We start from the raw sequence: 20,554 nt of genomic DNA, 5'->3' as shown, positions 1-20,554 counted from the left end.
AGCAGTGAACGAGAGAAGCGAGTAGCCGGCCCTCGCGGAGTTGACCTCCTACGTGTTTATTTATTTGTGTTATTTTACAAGGTTTCCATGTGATCGGCAGTTGAGCAGAGCGGACCTTCTACGAGGATCCGTACGTTTTGCTCATTTATCTTTAAGCCCCAGCCCTCCTGGTCAGAGAACGTCTGATTCCTTTTCCGACCTCCACCCGCGGCTGGCACGGGATTCAACGCACCAAGCTGGGTCTGCGGTGTGGTCTCGTTACATAAATAGAGGAGAAAGCGGTTTCAATAGAGAGGGAGGTTTTCCGGATCGTTTTCATTCAAAGAAATGGGAAGCAAGTGAATATATAATACAAACAAAGAAGGAGAGAAGGGAGGTATGAAAGGGACACTAGGAATACTTGGTATTTTAATAAAACTATATATTGCAGTGATTTGGCTATTTGAAGCAATAGCCGGGGGTTTCGGAATATCTATCACGAGGATAAAGGCTCTGTAAAGACAAGCTGAATATTGCTAAGGTAGAGCCGAATGAGTAGAACATCAAATCACAAAAAAAGAAGAAAGGAAAAGTAAGAACACGTGTCTGTGAGGTGCTGTTTGCTGTGCCCACCAATCCACCTAACGCCTGTAGGGAATCTGTTCTTTTTTTTCTTCCATGCGGGAACACGGAAGTTCAGTAAAGGTAAATGATTGCCCAGAGTCACATGTGACAGAATCAAAGTATTGAGTCCCTGGGTGGGTCTACTCCTTCTGCCAAAACACCACAGACGGGGGCTCGACCAACAGACATTTATTTCTCATGGTTCTGGAGATGGCAAGTCCAAAGTCAGGGGGCCGGTGCGGTAGGATTCCTGGGGAGGACCCCCCCCTCCTGGCGTGAAAACAGCTCCTTGCTCTCTGTCCTCACACGGCCTTTCCTCAGTGTGTGTGTGTAGAGAGAAAAAACAATCTGTCTGGTGTCTCTCCTTACAAGATCAGGGCCATGCCTTCCGGTCATACTTGCCTCCCCAAAGCCCATGTCTATGTACCATCACATGAGGGTTTAGAGCACCAGCACATGACTTTTGTGGGTTGTTTTAATTAAAACAAACAAACAAAGGGGCGCCTGGATGGCGCAGTCGGTTAAGCGTCCGACTTCAGCCAGGTCACGATCTCGCGGTCCGTGAGTTCGAGCCCCGCGTCAGGCTCTGGGCTGATGGCTCGGAGCCTGGAGCCTGTTTCCGATTCTGTGTCTCCCTCTCTCTCTGCCCCTCCCCCGTTCATGCTCTGTCTCTCTCTGTCCCAAAAATAAATAAAAAACGTTGAAAAAAAAAAAATTTAAAAAAAAAAAACAAACAAACAAAAATTTTTTTTAAGTAATCTCTGTGCCCAACATGAGGCTTGAACTCACGACCCTGAGATCAAGAGTCACATGCTCTATTGACTGAGCCCGCCAGGCACCCCCAGCATATGGCTTTTTTGTTTTGTTTCGTTTTAATAAAGTATTTATTTATTTGGGGGGGAGAGAAAGGACAGAGAGAGGAAGAGAGAGAATCCCAAGCAGCCTCCGCACTGTCAGCGCAGAGCGTGATGCAGGGCTTGAACTCACAAACTGTAGATCACGACCTGAGCTAAAATCGAGAGTCAGACACTTAATCAGCTGAGCCAGCCAGGCGCCCCAACCCTAGCGTATGACTTCTGAACACAAACATTCAGTCAATAGCAGTCTCCTTGACTTGAATTTCTTAGTGTTTTTCCTCCTACACAGAAGGTGGCAAGAACTTTGAATTTTTGCCTTTTACTTCCCATGCATGTGCCTCGTTGTCCTGGGCTACCCAATGTGCTCAGTGTCAGGACTGAGATCTCATGCCAGGGGTTTTCCTCCCAGAACTACGTGGAGTTGGTGGCCCCCTTGATCTTAGAGTGCGCGGACGATCTGGGCTGTTGGGGGGGCGTCCTTCCCTGGCCTCCCGAGGCTCATCTTTGAAATGTTACACCCGATCATTTTCATCGGATTCCTGAGTAGCAGTGTCTATCATTCTGTGAGATTCTTTTTCCCTTTTCGAACAAGAGATTACTTTGCAGGGAAGAGCCGGAATGAGATTTAAAGAGAAAACTCACTTGTCCAAGGTTCTTTGCAGGAGAAGTGAAGCTGAGTCGGAAGAAGTTGGTGTCGATTCCTGTGTTTCCCCCTCAGGGCCCCACGGCGATGCACGTCCAGCTGATCATGGAACGGCTGCTGAGAAGGATCAACAGGACCGTGATCGGGATGAGCCGCCAGTCTCCGCAGATCGTGAGTGTCGCTACAGGGGACCCGCCACCGCTGCCGCTTCTCAGTGTCTCACCTGCCATTTGGGGGTCTTCTGGACCAGTGTCTTGGGGCCGGATTCCCACAGACCCCTCTCACGGGTCACAGGCTGTGCCTGCACGCCGTGTGCCCTGAGGAAACTGGGGGGGCTCTAGAACCTCACAAGGTCACACAAGGGTGACCTTGTTCTAACTGCCAGCGGATCTTGATTCCAACACTGATTTTTCTCTTGAGGGAAAATGATCCAGCAGGAGTGGGGGAGGAGGGAGGGCAATGGGGGAGCATTGTTGGCGACCCTGTAAACCCGACAGTGCAGGTCCGTTCTAGAGGAACGATGCTCATATCAGCGATGAGACAGAGCCTGTTGCAATACGTTCCAGCAGATACTGACTCAGTGAGCACCCTGGGTAGGCAAACTCAGCCCCCATTTGAGCTCATACTCTTTGAATATTTGTTTAATATTTCATTTAAGGAAAACCTAAACCTTGGTGAGCAGACGATGAAGGGTTTTGGTGGCTGCGTTCACTGCTTCCTCTGTTATCGCAAGCAGTTGTGTTCTAAGTCTCAGTATGTGATATGCATGCGCCGTCTGGATCGACCCTTATTGGGGTGATAATAGTAACACTATTTAGTACTTCCCGCAGGAGTGATAATTAATAGAAGTGGTCATTAGCTGTTTTTTTTTTTCAAGTTTTTAACATTTGTTTATTTTTGAGAGACCGAGTGAGTGGGGGAGGGGCAGAGAGAGAGGGGGAGGCACAGAATCCGAAGCAGGCTCCAGGCTCCGAGCTGTCAGCACAGAGCCGAACACGGGGCTCGAACCCACGACCAGTGAGATCACGACCTGAGCTGAAGTCACACGCTTCACCGACGGAGCCACCCAGGTGCCACTTCAGCTAGTTTTTTTTTTTTTTTTTTTTTTTTTTTTTACCTGCCAGAAGTTATTTTAAGCACTTTACGTGTCACTGAAACCTCACACACCTCCTACAGGGTGGTTCTGTCATTAGCTCCATTTTTCAAATCAGGAAGCATTGCAGAGAGAGCTTAAGAAACCTGCCTGAGGAGCTCCTGGGTGGCTCAGTCGGTTGAATGTCCAACCCTGGATATAGGCTCAGGTCATGATCTCTCGGTTTCATGAGTTTGAGCCCTGCCCCGGGTTCTTCACTGGCAGTGCGGACACTGCTGGGATTTTCTCTCTCTCCTCCTCACTCTCTGCCCCTCCCCTGCTTGCCCTGTCTCTGTCTCTTTCAAAATCAATAAACTTAAAAAAACGTATAAGATTTTCCTGAGAAGGGAAAATTTGAACAAAGACTTGGAGAAGGTTGGGGGGGGAGGGGGAGTGTGAAGGTGTGGGGAGGGGCCTTTCAGGCAGAAGCAGTGGCCAAGGCAGAAACCTTAAGATGTCCCTTGTAAGCTTCAGCTTTGGCGACAGAGCTGGTCCAGATAGGGATACAGAGACGTGCCTGCTAAGATTAAGACTCAAGGCGATCCGAAACAGGATCCACGTCTTGCACTAAGGTCTTGCACTAAGGTATTAATCGGTAATTAATTAAGGATCCAGGGCTTGCACTAAGGTATTAATTGGTAATTAATTGTTCTTGCCACGCCATTGCTGCCACATATGTGAAGAACATATAAAGAAAGGCAGTTGTTCAGGAAATGATATATTGGTTTTCAGGTAATACTTAAGATGTCGTAATTTAAATGTAGCTCTTCAGCCTTCTTTAGCAGTGAGATAGTTCTCTTCTGCTCTTGCTATTCCTAGGAAACCCGGGAACCTTCACAAAGTTTTAACAGAAGTCACAAACAACTTCTTAAACTAACCGGTTTCAGAATAAACAGATAATATTCAGCGGCCTTTCTTATAACAACGGTACCTATTGAGGGATTATAAAGGAAAAAAATCTCATTTAATTTAGTCGCAAAAATATGAGAGTGAAAATAAAACCAGACGGGGCGCCTGGCTGGCTCAGTCAGAAGAGTATACAACTCTGCATCTCGGGGCCATGAGTTTGAGCCCCACATTATATGAACAAATAAGTAAAAACTTTTTAAAAAGTAAATAAATACAAGACACACGTAAATGAAGAGCCACATAGAAGTAAGAGTGGAGGGGACTGTGCTGTCAGATTTGAAAACATAATGCTACAATAAAAATAGTGTTGGACTCATAGAATAGAGTACATACATCAACAGAACAAAACTGAGAGCATTTAAAAGGAGACTTCAGATTATATGACAATTCTATTATTTTAATAAGGAAAGGGGAGATTTTTTTTTTGACCATGAATTCAAAGTTTTTTATTTTTTATTTATTTTTTTAAATTTTTTAAATTATTTATTTATTTATTTTCTCAATATATGAAATTTATTGTCAAATCGGTTTCCATACAACACCCAGGGCTCATCCCAAAAGGTGCCCTCCTCAATACCCATCACCCACCCTCCCCTCCCTCCCACCCCCCCCCCCCCCCATCAACCCTCAGTTTGTTCTCAGTTTTTAAGAGTCTCTTATGCTTTGGCTCTCTCCCACTCTAACCTCTTTTTTTTTTTTTTCCTTCCCCTCCCCCATGGGTTTCTGTTACGTTTCTCAGGATCCACATAAGAGTGAAACCATATGGTATCTGTCTTTCTCAGTATGGCTTATTTCACTTAGCATCACACTCTCCTGTTCCATCCACGTTGCTGCAAAGGGCCATATTTCGTTCTTTCTCATTGCCACATAGTACTCCATTGTGTATATAAACCACAATTTCTTTATCCATTTATCGGTTGATGGACATTTAGGCTCTTTCCATAATTTGGCTATCGTTGAGAGTGCTGCTATAAACATTGGGGTACAAGTGCCCCTATGCATCAGCACTCCTGTATCCCTTGGGTAAATTCTTAGCAGTGTTATTACTGGGTCATAGGGTAGATCTATTTTTAATTTTTTTGAGGAACCTCCACAGTGTTTTCCAGAGTGGCTGCACCAATTTGCATTCCCACCAACAGTGCAAGAGGGTTCCCGTTTCTAGGAAAGTGGAGATTTTTAATAAATGTTACTTGGAAAATCTATGAACAACGTGGAAAAAAATTTGACTTTATTTCATGCTATAACCAAAATCAACATCAGATGGAATGAAAGGTCAGCGTAAAAAAAAGTAAACACTAAAGCAGCTAGAAGAAAACATAAATTAGTGTATACTTTAAAAAATTATAGTATGGGGCACCTGGGTGGCTCAGTCGGTTGTGTCTCCGACTTCGGCTCAAGTCATGATCTCACGGCTGGTGAGTTCGAGCCCCACATCGGGCTCTGTGCTGACAGCTCAAGCCTGGAGTCTGCTTCAGAGTCTGTGTCTCCCTCTCTCTCTCTGCCCCTCCCCTACTAGTGCTCTGTCTCTGTCCTTCAAAAATAAACAAATGTTAAAAAAAAATTTAAATATACATATAAATTGACAAAAATATTAAGCTATTCAGTCCCTTTCTCCCTAGCACGTCCATAATCACACGTGCATAACATGCCAGAAGTAACTGAAAGATTCTGGAGCTGGAAAGACCGGGAGCATTCATTTCCCTCTCTGCTCATCCACTCTCAGTTTTACGATCTCTTTTTCCTCCTTGCATCCCTCCACAGTCAGATTTGTGCCATTTCACACATTTCTGAATGGACTACAACTCTCTCTGTCTCAAAAAGCAACCCAGGGTCCCCAGGTTGTTTGTATTGTAACTAGTCATCTAGCTGAGATCTTAGAGTCAGTGTCCGTCGACCTACAGGTCTCTCTACAAGCCATACTAGTAAAGGGATGAGTGAAGCCCTCCACATTCCTTAACTGAAACCTGGAAGGAGATCATTTTCAGCAGCAACAGCAAAGCGTGTGCCTTGTAGACCGTCGGGGCGCAGAATGTTGCCAGTTTGGTAGGGTCCCTGTTTTCCGGTAACTGGGTGGTGAAAACCAAAGTTTTGGTAACTCGGTGGCCTAAGGCTTCTGGATTTGTGTTTCTTCTCTCCTTCCAGGGGGGTTTTGTGGCCTGTATGATTGCGATTCTGCAGCAAATGGACGACAGCCACTACAGCCACTATATCAGCACTTTCAAAACCAGACAAGACATCATTGTAAGTTGTCTTCATCGGGGCCTGGTAACTTTAAGACTTCTTATATTCGGCGCACGCACACCCAGACGATAACCCACACTGATTCCCTTCCCACCTACCTCCAGTGCTGCATGTCTGTCCACGGCGATGACAGAAAGGAAAGGGTGGATTCTCACTTTCTGTCTGTGATAGGTTCTGGGGACTACAAAACATGTCCCAGGAAGCCCTCACTCAGCCTCCCAAGTCTCTTGGATTTGGAGAGAACCCTTATCTAGAAACATGTAAAAGATCCTTTTTGCTCTCAGAAGAGAGGAGTACCTCATCTTCAGGGACAGCGGTCACGCCCTCGGAAGGATTCTAGGAGGCAAAGACGTGCACAGCACTGTGTCTGTGATGTGCCTGCTGCCATCATTTCCAGTACTTCCTGGAAAGGGAGACAAGAAGGGGAATACTTGCCCCTTAGAATGTCGACAAGGTATCCTAAGCTGAAAACATTCCATTCTCTTTTGTTTTCAGCGAGAAAACCGTTCTCGCGATTACTGTTTAGCAGGCCGCCGAAGGTTGCTGCTTCCCCAGGATCCTTCCCTGGAGGCAACTGTCAGTGGCCGTTCAAACATCCCTGAACGTGTCGCCTTAATCTTGTAAAGCGGTGGGCTGGACACGGCGGGGTCAGTAACCCAGTGTCCCGTTGCCCACGTCCTTGCGGCGGACAGTCTCTCACGATCAGTGCTGTAGTCTAGGCTCTACATTGTCTACTCTCTGTCTCTGTTATACTCGTAGTCTGTGGTCCGTACACCCAACGATATCTAGCTCTTTCTCGGCCAATCGACTTCCTTTCTGTGAGGCCCGCACGATGGAAAACCACACAAGGAACTGCACAGAAAGTGCGGTGCAGTGGCAGGAGTAGTAGATTCAGGGATAAACTATGTCACTTCATCTGGAGGCTGCCATGAGCCTCCTCTTAGGCCGTACTCTGCCAGCCGGCCCATAGCGTACAGAGGCCCATAGCGTTAGGCAGGTGTGGCTGCAGAGGGAGTTAGGACGAGAGGAAGGCAGGGGAACGATGGAGGCAGATGGTGTAGTGGGTTTAAGAACACAGGCTTTAGGGGCGCCTGGGTGGCTCAGTCGGTCAAATGTCCAACTTCGGCTCAGGTCATGATCCCACGGTTCGTGAGTTCGAGCCCCGCGTCGGGCTCTGTGCCGACAGCTCGGAGCCCGGAGCCTGCCCCGGATTCTGTGTCTCCCTCTCTCTCTCTGCCCCTCTCCCGCTCACGCTCGGTCTCTCCATCTCTCAAAAATAAACAAACATGAAAAAAAACAAAAACGAAAAACAACACAGGCTTTAGAGCATCCAAATCTGGGTTTGAATTCTGGCTATTTTACTTCCTTCTATGAAATTTTGGGCCAGCTATTAAATGTCACTAAAGCTCGGTTTCTTCATCTGTAAAGCTAGTACCTATGTCGAGGGTTAATGTAAAGGAGCACTGATTGAGTCCACACCTGGGAATTACCTAGCTTTGTGCTTGGCATGTAGTTTATGACTATGAGGACTCGCTATAATAGTGACTTTATTATTATTATTGTCATATAAGATAAAGTTGACATAAAAATAGTTTAGTGACGCTAAAAATTTCCCTCAGAAAGCAGGTAGAACAAGGGAAGTTCTAGTAAATTCAGGCTCTTGACAATTTGGTTCTATTAAGTAGGCGAAAGAACAGGTTTGACTTGTGTTTTCTAGAACAATGGTAAGCTCTTCCCTCTGTGTTGTTTAACTAAAGGAGGATTCTTATCCCCATGAGAGAACTATAGTCATCAGGGGTAAGCCTGCAAGGGACAGCTACGCCTTTTGATGTCCAAGGGACTCTCCTTTCCCTTCCTCCTGCTACCTTCTGAGGAAATCACTTGGAAGACTTTGGGAAATGGGAGATAAAGTGAGATCTAGAATAATCTATGAGTTGTCTTTATTATATTATACTGTCACTGTTTACAATTAATTTAGATTACCAAGAGTTGAATGTGGAATCAGCATCGGAAGTGGATAACTGGGGACATCTTGGGTGGCTCAGTTGGTTGAGCATACAATGATCTTTCAGTCACAAGATCGAGCCCCACATCCAGCTCCACGCTGAGTGTGGAGCCTCCTTAAAATTCTCTGTCTCTGTTTCTCTTTCTCTCTCTCTCCTTCTCCCTCCCTTCCTCCCCCTCCTTCTCGCCCTCCTTCCCTCTGCCCCACCTCCCCTGTGTGCTCTCTCTCTCTCTCTCTCTCTGAAATGAAAAATTAAAATGAAAAAAAATTTTTTTAAGATTTATTTATTTTTGAAAGAGCACAAGTGGGGAAGAGGCACAGAGAGGTGGGCAGGGGCAGGGGGCGGGGTGGGGGAGAGAAGATCCAAAGCTACGCTGACAGCGGCAAGCCCAGTGTGGGGCTCAAACTCACAAACTATGAGATCGTGACCTGAGCCGAAGTTGAATACTCAACCGACTGAGCCACCCAAGTACCCCTAAAAAATTTTTGATTTATAAGTGGATGACTGGCATTTAAACTTAATCCTTTCTTCACACACCATGAATTCATACTGATTTGAGAGAAGGAGTTAATAGACTAGTTAATGCGTTGTGGGCACGCTTAAAATGTATGATGAAGAGGGGCACCTGGGTGGCTCAGTCGGTTGAGTGTCCGACTTCGGCTCAGTCGGTTGAGTGTCATGATCTCACAGTTCATGAGTTCGAGCCCCACGTCGGGCTCTGTGCTGACCGCTCAGAGCCTGGAGCCTGCTTCGGATTCTGTATCTCCCTCTCTGTCTCTCTCCACACCTCGCCCACTCACACTCTGTCTCTCTCTCTTTGTCTCTCAAAATAAATGAACATTAAAAAAAAATTTTTTTAAATGTATGACGAATTTTAAAACTCAGGAAATATGTCTATGATTTGAGAACCGAGGATAGAAAAGTTTGACTCTCCGTTGAGCCAAAGGAAGGTTCAAGGGTAGCCCAGACCTCAGAGCCAGAACCGTTCCCCCTCCTGTGCTGTGTGGCCGGAAGTTAGCCACCCTGCCCCTCCGTCCCGGAGGAACATCCTTACAAATGGAGCCCAGGCCGCCTGCTTCCCCACCACTGCGAGCCTCCTGCTGCGTGATGTTAACTCAAAAGATACAACTGTGCGGTTGGTGCCGGAGGAATTGGCCCGGATTCTCATCTCAGGAATCCGAGTGGAAAATATCTAAATTTAACCAACTAATAAATACAAAGCTTGCAAAACTTTTTAGCTTTGAATTTTAGCTCGAGTCGTTCTATTCCTAAGCTGAATTTTGCTCCCAGCCCCACCCCCCCGCCCTTTGAGTAGAAGAGCTCTTTTTCAGACATCGTGCTCTGTGTTCTTTCGTTATTAGTTATTACCATCATTGCAGGGCGCGGCTGCCATCTCTTTTTAAGGGCCCTTTAGGACCCTTCCCCCCAAGCTACCCATGGGAACATTCCTGGAATAGGAAGAATCCTGACTTTGCTTTTTATTTATAGCGGTTTTGTTCTGTTCTAATAATAATGAAGGAGGATTGGACTCAAGAGTTATCAGCAGTCTCACCCTTGTTGGTAAATTCATTCTAAGTGCGGTAGATCTGTTCCATCGACGCTTGGCAGGAGAGGACTAAGGCATTATGGATCTAAAGTTGGGGCCCAAAACCCCAAGCTGTCTTCCCCGCTCTCCCACTTCCTAGTTTCTACGGCCTTAAGTCTTTCACTTTTTTCACAGGCCTCAGTTTTATCAGTTATAAAATGTGGACAACTGTTTTGTCCTTGTCAGATCCCTGAAAACCTTATGAAAAAGGTAGGCTGTAATTTCGGGCTGGGGCCATTGTGTTCTGATGGGGAACTCCCTCCGGTCGCTTTTTCCACAACTGCTCCTTTGTTCTCTGCAGGATTTCCTCATGGAAACTTTTATCATGTTCAAGGATCTGATTGGAAAGAATGTCTACGCCAAAGACTGGATGGTCATGAATATGACACAGAGCAGGTAAGACAGCCCCAGGGCAGGGCATGAGTCATTTGACTCTGAATTACTTGGCTTTCTTGACCAGGTATGGGCCCTCCCATAGAGTGCTATTAAATCTCTGCGGCCCATCCATGCTCTGTAGAGCAAGAATTCTCCTGTTTCTGGATTGCTGATTCTTTGCTCACTTCTCACCTGAGGCTCTCTGCTCAGGTGTGGTCCCCTCATTGCCCAACTCCTGTCATCCTTGGCTCTCCCCCGGTGCCCCTTGGTGGCTCTGCACCACCCTCATCATCATGACATTCAGGGCCTCTGCAGCCTGAATGTCTTCCTGCTTTTCTAGCCTTGTCTTCCACGATTTCCCTCGGTAGCACAACCTGCGCTCCAACCGAACTGGCCTCTCTCTGGTCCCCAAACATGTGCTGTGCTTTCCGTTGGGCGGCTGCTTCCACCTCCAGTGCCTTCCGCATAACCTTTGGCTGTCAACCTGCCACCCGTTCCTCAAGGTCCTTCTCAAATGCCATCTCCAAAGGAAACCTTTCCAACCTGGATGTCGCGTCCTCTTCCTTTTGATTTCCCCGTAACTCTTTGACACCCCCTCCACAGAATTTTCCGTGTTCTTTGTTGGGTCATGGTTCTGTTCACAGGTCTCAGGTGACCCCCGCCAAGTGGCAAACTTCTTAAGACCAGAAACCCTCTCTTTCAAGGCAGACCTTAAGCCAGTGCTTTCCAGTTGTTGGACCACAATGGAATGGAAGCAAAAAAACTGCATATATATATATTTTTTCCATAGTTTCAGAATTTTATTTATATATATATATATAATAAGATTTCAGAATTATATATTATACATATAATGTTAAGATTTCATAATTTTTTAAAAGAACTAAATAAAGTAAATCATTCTAAGAGCTGTTAACTCTTAGAAAAACCCTTCCTAGCTATGTACAGATTAAAGAAAAAAAAATTGCATCAGTATCACCAGACTTGGAAAGACAGGTGTCACAGTAGAGTGCAAGAGCCCTGTCTGAGGCTCAGGAGATCTGGTTAAACGTCTCAGCTCTACCCCTAAGTGGCTACATTGTGGAGCAGCCCCCAGTGGATCTCGTAGACCATTCTAGAAACTGAACAGTGCCGTCTCCAGACTGCTCTGTCGTTGGTTTCTGATGACCTCAATAGATGTAAATGTCTTATGCTGCAGAGCCCAAGTTTGGTTTGCTTTGGTTTTTAACATAGATGGGAAATGTTTTAAAGACAGAAAGGTGCTTTCTTTATCTGGTGTTTTCTCCCTCAGGGTTTTCCTTCGTGCTATAAATCAGTTTACTGAGGTTCTCACAAAGTTCTTCATGGATCAAACAAGCTTTGAACTTCAGGTAAGCATGGCTACTCACATCATTATTCCTCAAATTCTCAGCCACAGCAAGAGAACTGTTGCATTTTGGAAAACGTCACTTCAAATTTTATCATTTTCTTACTGTTTTTTTTTTTAAAGATCTTATATATTTTTTTACTTTTTAAAATATTTATTTCTGAGAGAGAAAGAGGGAGAGACAGAACACAAGTCAGTGAGGGGCAGAGAGAGAGAGAGACACAGAATCTGAAGCAGGCTCCAGGCTCTGAGCTGTCAGCACAGAGCCCGACACGGGGCTCGAACTCTTGAACTGTGAGATCATGCCCGGAGCTGAAGTGGGACACTTAACCGACTGAGCCACCCAGGCGCCCCTATCATTTCCAGATGCAAACAGTTTTCTTGTTTTTCTCTCCTTTCCCTAAAGTGCACATTCCTGTCACTCCGTCCTTCAGACAGTCAAGTCGAGTTTTTTTTCTTCTTTCCGTAAAAGTAATACAGGTTAAAAAAAGAAAAAAAAAAAAAAGTAACGGCAGAAAACATAGCAAAGCAAAAAGAAGAACATTGAAAGACAAATAGCCCTACCTTCCGTTGTTAACACAAATACATGCATACTCAGGCTTTCAGCTAGGCACACAGATATTTCTCTGCCTACGAGTGATTTGGTTTCTAAGGAGAGGTTTCTATATGTGCTTGTTTGAAAATCCAAAATGATAGCAAAGCAGGTGCCCGCGAGCTTCATCTTCATTCATTTATTCATTCATTCATTCGTCCAACAAATGTTAGACGGCACAGGGTGCCATTTTAGGCCCTGATGAAGCCAGACAAGTTCCCTGCTCTCATTCCAGCAAACGTTTTGTTGGTGATATGCTTTTGCTGTGTCATGGGGCTTCGTTTATAACTGCGAGACTTTAAAAGTGGAGACTCATAAGAAGAGAAAGTTATATGTGCATTTACATATACGTGGATATGTGTGTGTGTGTGTATCTGTGCCAAAATGGAACAATATATTTGCTAGTTAAACATAATATATATATACACATATATATGTATATATATATATATATGTGTATATATATATACATATATATGTGTATATATATATATATATATATATATATATATATATACATATATATATATATACACACACCAAAACGGAATCAAGCTATGCAGTTCTTTGGCAACCTGTTAATGTAATTATTTTTCTCTCGTCTTTTCAATGATATTAAACACTTCCACCATATTTTTAATGGCTGAATACAGTCCGTTGCATGGCCGGGCCATGATTTATTTAACCAAATTCTTCTTAGGAACATTTAGATTGCTTCCATCTTCTGCTATTTAAATAAAACAGTGAGGGCCTTCCTTGCTTTAAATATTTTTAAATACCCGTCATTATTTTGCCAGGATAAAGTCCTAAAGTATTTACTATTTCAGAAGTTTGGCAGAATTTTAAGGCTTTTGATACACGTTGCCAAACTGCTTACTATAAATAGGTGCATTTACTGGCAGCAGTTTTCCTTTATCTCAGGAGTAAAGACCAATATAATAGTCTGGATTTTTTTAAAAAAACTTAATATTAATATTAAGTGTTAAAACTTTTCAGGGTTGAATAAATGAAACCCGAGAAAGAAAAAGGAGCCTTGTGGATTTTATTTTGTTTTTCTCATGAGTTTCTGCGAGTGAATTTCTACCATGTGGCGCGATCTTACCCTGACCCTTATTAATGTTACTTTCCATTTCTTTTCACCCACACCATTAAATTTGAGCAGCTCTGGAACAATTACTTCCATTTGGCGGTAGCGTTTCTCACCCACGAGTCCCTTCAACTTGAAACCTTCTCTCAAGCCAAGCGCAACAAAATTGTCAAAAAGTAAGTGTCCCCTTAAAACTTGCTTAAGGTTGGGAGGATGACTCTTCCATTTGTATTCAGAGCAAGACTTTTGGTATCCCAGAAATTAACTGGATAGAGTCCCTCCCCAGCCCCCCACCCCCGCAAGGTGTTAGCGAGATAGGTTTTTTTTTTTTAATTTTTTTTTTTAATTTCAAAAATGTTTTTATCTATTTTTGAGAGAGAGAGAGAGAGAGATCAAGTGTGACAGGGGAAGGGCAGGGAGAGAGGGAGACACAGAGCCTGATGTGGGCCTCAAACTCGTGAACCCCAAGATCGTGACCTGAGCCGAAGTGGGACGCTTAACTGACTGAGCCACCCAGGTGCCCCGTGAGATAGGTCTTAATGTAATTATTTTATAGGCTTTAAATTTCCTCTGATTCACATCTCTTTTCTCAAGGCCCCCTTCATTTTCCCATCAACCGTTGCATTTTTTTTTTTTTTTTTTTTTTTTTTTTTAACTGGAATCCATACTTGGAGAGGCACCAAGGCTTGCCAGGACTCCAGTCTCCAGGAACAGCTGCCCACCTGCTGGCAGCTTACCCAAATTGCAGGCACAGCGCCCCTCCCACTCAGGCATCACAAAGCAAGGTCCTCTGGCCCCACTGTTTTACCTCTCAGTCACTTCAGCAGAGGAGCCAAAACTAACACATCACCTAAAAAGGCCCTCCACATTCCTGCCTGGGGATTCAACAGGGACATATGTGCAAGAGTGATGAGAGATTTAAGGAAGCTTTTCATTGCTTTCCTTTCCGGTCTGTTTCAGAGTTCACAGGGAGCCTGGAAACTCAAGGCTGTGTGGTTTAATACAACTTGAGAAATTTACCATTGAAAGGCTGTGAAATTTGAGTTCTGATCCCTTGCTGGGATGTCTGGGATTCTAGGCAAATTATCTACCTCTGGGTTCTCCCGAAAACACTGAGATTGTTGGCTAAGAGACTGAGATTTCAATCTCAAAGATAAGACTAAATCAGGTTTTGTAGATTTCCCTGCAGCAGGTATGGAGAAAGAATTGAGTTTCAAGATGATAATACCTGCGTCTCATTCTTTAGATTATCTTAAATGACATAACTTCTTTCAAAGATGGATTTGATATTGGTCAAACAATCAAAAGTGAAGTTAGGTGGCACCAAGTCTGATAAATAAAGTGGCTAGTTATGCTTAATAGCCTAAGGGTTTTGATCAAAGGGAAGTCTATGTAAAATATATATGCATATGGGCAAAGATGTACCTTGGTAAAACATTTTTATTAATGTTATACCAACACGAATTGTTTTTTTCCTCGGGATTTCTCTTATTTTCAGTAGAATTAGCATCAATAGCAGTATTGACAAACAATAGGAATAGTTGTCATTTATTCTTTATTATGTGCCAGACATTAACTAACATACGCTTACCCAATGTAAATAATAAAATGAGGTATTTTTGTGAAAATGGAATCGTCAGAGAAATTTGTTTTGTTGCTGTTGTTGTTTTAAACAAAAAGTTTTTAAAGGTTTTTATACTGGTTTCTGCAGGCATTTACAAAGGTGGAATTTGAAAACAATGTTTGGTACAATGGGTATAAAATGGAGAATGGTGGCCAGAGCATGGGCCATGGGTCCATATTAGAGTTCCCTGGGAACGTTGGCCACATCTACCCTTGGCCCACCCTATTTCTGTTTTTTCCAAGCCCCCAGCGTCTAAGGTGTGTGATGTGGGGTAGCCTCAGGCCTGTGTTTTCTGTAAGAGATACCCAGGGGATTTTGATTCATCCATCCCCAGCCACGAACCACTGAATAGATCCATGGTTTCTCTCTTTCTTTTATCTTTTTCGTTATTGATTCCTGTAAGGAAACTTCTCAGAAATTATTTTTCTAATCCCACTCCCCACCCCCCCCCCCCCCATGAAACATTAATACCACAGATACGCTACATATCTGATTAGGTACTATATGTATATTTGTACTCTGTCCATAAGAATAGTAAGCCTTCTTTGCCCCCAAGGACCAACTTTCACCCCTCTGGGGACCATCTAGAGCTTCTCAACGTGAGTCCTTTGTAGAACATACTGGTATGGATGTGAGTTTTTCAAATAAAAATGTATAAAGTCAGCATATTTGTTAGACATCAGTCACATTACCGTATAAATCATACCCCATTTCTCTCTCTTTTCACTAGTGCTTGTTACATTTTCTTTTGTTTCTCTGCTTGACAGCAGCCAGAATATCCCTCACCCTTCTCTCTTCAGTAAGTTTAACAGTTTCATTTCTCAGTTATTTTTCCGCATTTGCATTTGGCCCCCTCCTGCTAGTTAAGTCCCTTCTCCATGTGGCCTCGTTCTCTTTGGGGGCTCATTTCGGTACTGACTGTGGCCTTGCCTCGAACCTGTCTTAAAGGTGGCTCTAGAGAGGCACAGGCTGTTTTCACAGGCCTCATCATTTTCATTTCCACCTCAGATCTTTCTGTTGTTTATGATCTTCTTCCTAGATATGGGGACATGAGAAAGGAAATCGGCTTTAGAATCCGGGACATGTGGTATAACCTGGGTGAGTGTATGACCTTGAACCGCACAACTCCCGTGTAATAAGCATCCCACGATGGGTTCTTTTCTATTTTAACTCCCAGTAACCCTGACATTTATTTGTCTGTGTGTCTAGAAGGGAAAGTTGACTTGTCGGTCTTTCATTATAACATCCATATGTTATCAGAAGACGATGTTGTTTAGTCACTCACTTCTGAATTTGAGTGGATTTACCCACATGACCTTTTCCTTTTCCATAGAGGAAGGTGGGAACACTTTACTGCCACTGAAATCACTTTTTAATATCCCCGCTTACTTTCATTTCAGGTCCCCACAAAATCAAATTTATCCCCTCCATGGTGGGTCCCATTCTGGAGGTCACACTGACCCCCGAAGTAGAGCTCCGGAAAGCCACCATCCCCATTTTCTTTGACATGATGCAGTGTGAGTTCAACTTCAGCGGAAACGGCAATTTCCATATGGTAAGGAGTGGCAGAACTTGAATCTTACTAATGTGCAGATAGTTGACTCTTGCTTAGTTTCTTTCTCCACCGAGAAGCCGTAGCCTGAATTATACAAATCGAAGTTGCTTTAAAAACTTTATTTACTTTTCACGCCGTAAAGCAGTTAGAGGGAGAATCAGATATTTCTCCACGTGGTCTAGAAACCCTTTTCACTGCATGTGTTTAACTATCTCTGGGTAATTCAAATTTGACATCATGGGTTTTAATCCTGCCGGTTGCAGTGTAGCTGAGAACATAATGCAGTGGGTTGGGGAAAAGATGCTGAGGCCTCTCTGGTTTTGAGATCTCTCTCAATTTGCATGTCTTTCCCATGCCTCAGTTTCCTTATCTATAGAGTGCTTTGGAACTGAAGAGGTCTTGTAGCTGTGAAGTTCTGCAAAAGCAAATTCCATTGCCAAGACTTAGCCAAGAAAAAAAATAAAATAGATAATTAGAATCATTAGGATTAGTCAAAACAGGAAAATAATATTGGGGGAATTTTTTTTTTTTTTCCAAATGTAAAGCAAAGGACAAAGTAACATGAGACTCGTCTAGAGAGTTTTGATGGGGCTCTGGTACCTGATTAATGGATGACATGAATTATGATCTTCCCTATAATATATTGGAAAGTGTTCACAGTTCAATAAAGGGGCTGTGTCAAATCTAGAAAGGTTGGCAGGGCGTCTTTCGTGGCTTCTTAGAAGGGTATCTGGCGTTCTCCTGGGAAATTCTAACTCTGCTTTCAGTTTGAGAATGAGCTGATCACAAAGCTGGACCAAGAGGTAGAAGGGGGCAGAGGAGATGAACAATACAAGGTCCTTCTGGAAAAACTGTGAGTATTACAGAAACAAAGCCTCAAAGTTGACGCGTCATGTAGTGAGGGAGAGAAGCAGGCTTCTGCTGCACAGACAGCCTAGTCGAGGAGTCCCGGGAAGCTCTGGGGTCACCGCCACAAATGGTCCCGGGCGGGGGGGGGGGGGGGTTGTTTAATGGAGTTTACACCATCTACTGTTGACATTTGTTTGTCTGATGTGAGTCAAATGTCCGTGTTTTCCTGGCCAGCCCGGCCCCTCGAGAGCAGAGCAGATGGAAGGTGGAGGGGGGCGGGGGATATACAGAGCGATGGCATTTTGCCCAGTGTTTGAATTGCTGAACTTCACCAAAAGTGCTATCGCCTCTAATTATAGCTTCAAAGCACCATTTAAAGGAGGAAGGAAAAAACATTTCAAAGTCCACTTTACCTTTAAACATACCTTATGCCCTATAGAGGGCCTCTAAGAACACCTGTTAGATCTCCAGCCAGGCTGGTCGTTGCACTGCCCTACGCACCTCCCCCACATCCAACATTTTTATTCTCTCTCTGTGGTTACTCCCTACCCTGCCCCCCCACACCTACCCCACACACCCCTCCTGCGCTCTGAATTCTCCTTTGCTCAAATGGAATTACAGTGTAAAAGTGTGGTTCAAAACACTTGGAATTTGGAGTTAAAGAAACCTTCAAATCCCGTTTTCTCCATATTCTAGAAACGTGCCTTTGGACAAGTGTTCTAATCTCTCCGATGGCCCTCTTTTTTTTCATCTACACTAACAGCATGTACACTTTGGTAAGGGTTGAGGTGTAAATGAGGCGATGCATCAGAATAGTGTCTATTACAGAGCCCATGCTGACTGAGCGTCACTGCTCTGGGTTTGTGCCGATCACTGCTGTCATCCTCAAGTCCTCCATCGTCCACGGCGCTCACTACCCTAGACTAGTCATTTCTTGTGTCCTCTGAGCCTTTGTGATTTTGACCAGCTGTGTCACCTGTTGATTGGGTATGTGCCCCGGTCGCTTCGTTGGCCACCTCTTTTGTGGGTGTGGCGCGTACTAGACCGTGCTTGAGGATGGGTACTCCCAAGGTCGTTTTCTTCTTTGTTTTTTTTAAGATTTAAAAAGCCAGAACACTGGGTGCTCAGGAATGGAGCTGAATTGATAACTCAGCTGTATTTTCTTTTCTTTTTTTTTTTTTTTTAATGTTTATGTTTCAAGAGACAGAGCGTGAGTGGGTGAGGGACAGAGAGAGGGACAGAGGGACAGAGGGAGACACAGAATCTGAAGCAGGCTCCAGGCTTCGAGCTGTCAGCACAGAGCCCGACACAGGGCTCGAACTCAGAAACCACGAGATCATGACCTGAGCCAAAGTCGGACGTCTAACCGACTGAGCCATTCAGGTGCCCCTCAGCTATATTTTCAAGAACCAAAAGTCTTTCTTGTTTGGTTTTTAGTGAATGACAAGACCCATTTGTTGATCTTTTCATCCCATTTCCATTAAGTCCACCTGTTTGAGTTACCTACCTGCCACATAATCACTTTTGTAATTCAGATCTCATAAGGGGATTAAATGGAGAAATTATATACATATACACGTACACAGTTTACAAACGATAAACTACCCATTTTTTAAAATCCCAAGCTGACTTTTCACTATATGATGTTTTGTTTGTTTCATTCTTTCTGAGCCTCAGAACAATATGACTATACAAATCTCCAGTGCTCAAGAATAATCCTAAAGTCTGGGCTAATTCTTTGAACCCGTTTCTTTCTCTTTTTTCCTCTTGTTCTCTGAGTGTTTTTTCCAGTTGTCAAATCTAAGAAGCCCCTATAGAAGCTTTTCTCTGTTTGAGTCCAACAAAACAGGATTTATACCAAGCCTCAGTTTATTTATTTACAATTTTGTAGTTTTGTGGCGGTGGCAGTTAAATAGCACTTTTGTCCAAAGAGCCACATGTCTGGATGTGCACTAGATTCCTTGTTTCCTCTAGACTGGGCATTGATCCAAGGCTTTCCAAAATGTCCACAGGATACCCCGAAGTGCTAGGCCTTACGGAGAATAAAGACATAGAAAAGATGGTCTCTTTCAACTTCAGTTAGAGTGATCAGATAGCATACACACACCTTTGGGGCAAAGGTTTCCATTTCTGTGGTGTCGACAAAAGACAACGAATACAGATAGAAGCTGAAAGATGGGCATTGTGGGCTGGGGTTCTAAGTGACAGTGGGATTTGAGCCACGGCCCTGAAGACAACATAGAACTTGAGCCACCAGGAGGTACAGCGTAAGAGAAGGCGCCCGAGAGAGAGGCTGGGATTGCTTCAAGGGTGTGTTTCTCCTAGCCTGGGGCCCCCTGCTGCTAGGACCTTGGACAGTGCTCATTAACGGTGCTGGAATGACAGAGTACGGAACGCGGGCATTTGTCTCTACTTCCACCCTTCCAGGCTCCTAGAACATTGCCGGAAACATAAATACCTCTCCAGCTCTGGAGAAGTGTTTGCGCTCCTGGTCAGCAGCCTGTTGGAGAACCTCTTGGACTACAGAACCATTATCATGCATGACGAGAGCAAGGAGAACCGCATGAGCTGTACCGTTAACGTGCTGGTAGGTCCCGAGACCCTGGGTTGGCGAGAGGGCATTGCAGGGCCAGCCCCACAAGCACAGCTCAGCTCTGAGTCGATCTCACAGGCACAGATGTGCCCTGAGGCCACCTTTACAGAGTCTGGGTCCTGCTGAGTCTAATGGGAGCAGCTGACTCAGCTTTGGACTCGGATATCAGCTGCCACACAGACCTGGAGAATAAAAGTGGACACAGGGGTAGAAAATGCCACATTAGCTCTTAACTCAGCTCTTACTTGAAGGCCATCTTTCACCTGTTTCTGTGTCTTATTTATATCTGGTTGCTTTATTGTTTGGAAATATTGGGCATAGGTGAATATGCATCAGAAACCCTGTACCATGAGGGGAAAGTCATGGAATCCTCATGGTGCCAGAGCTCTGTGGTCTTGCCTTTCCCAGATATATGTAACTGGGACCACCGACCTCAGAAGCATAGGCTGCCATGAATTCCTCTGCTTAATAGACAGGAAGAACCTGACACCACTGACTGCCTGAGAAAGAAGAGACCATCAGTTGACTTGAGTATCA

At 44.4% G+C, this 20,554-nt stretch overlaps 1 protein-coding gene across 2 annotated transcripts in view; it reads left to right on the top strand.

The window, feature by feature from the left end:
- Window positions 1-20,554, top strand: part of DOCK5 (dedicator of cytokinesis 5) — a 220,895-nt gene that overhangs the window by 153,386 nt on the left and 46,955 nt on the right. For both annotated transcript variants that reach the window (XM_042934539.1, XM_042934538.1), the window contains exons 27-35: window positions 2,179-2,274; window positions 6,287-6,385; window positions 10,278-10,372; window positions 11,643-11,721; window positions 13,472-13,572; window positions 16,060-16,118; window positions 16,421-16,575; window positions 17,343-17,428; window positions 19,852-20,011. In XM_042934539.1, coding sequence (XP_042790473.1) covers window positions 2,179-2,274; window positions 6,287-6,385; window positions 10,278-10,372; window positions 11,643-11,721; window positions 13,472-13,572; window positions 16,060-16,118; window positions 16,421-16,575; window positions 17,343-17,428; window positions 19,852-20,011 — 930 coding nt within the window. The remainder of the gene's footprint in view (window positions 1-2,178; window positions 2,275-6,286; window positions 6,386-10,277; window positions 10,373-11,642; window positions 11,722-13,471; window positions 13,573-16,059; window positions 16,119-16,420; window positions 16,576-17,342; window positions 17,429-19,851; window positions 20,012-20,554) is intronic.

This window comes from Panthera leo, chromosome B1 (genome assembly GCF_018350215.1).
Source record: "Panthera leo isolate Ple1 chromosome B1, P.leo_Ple1_pat1.1, whole genome shotgun sequence".
NCBI classification, from domain to species: Eukaryota; Metazoa; Chordata; class Mammalia; order Carnivora; family Felidae; genus Panthera; species Panthera leo.
Note: the sequence above shows the minus strand (reverse complement) of the source record. Positions and strands in the feature narration are given on the sequence as shown.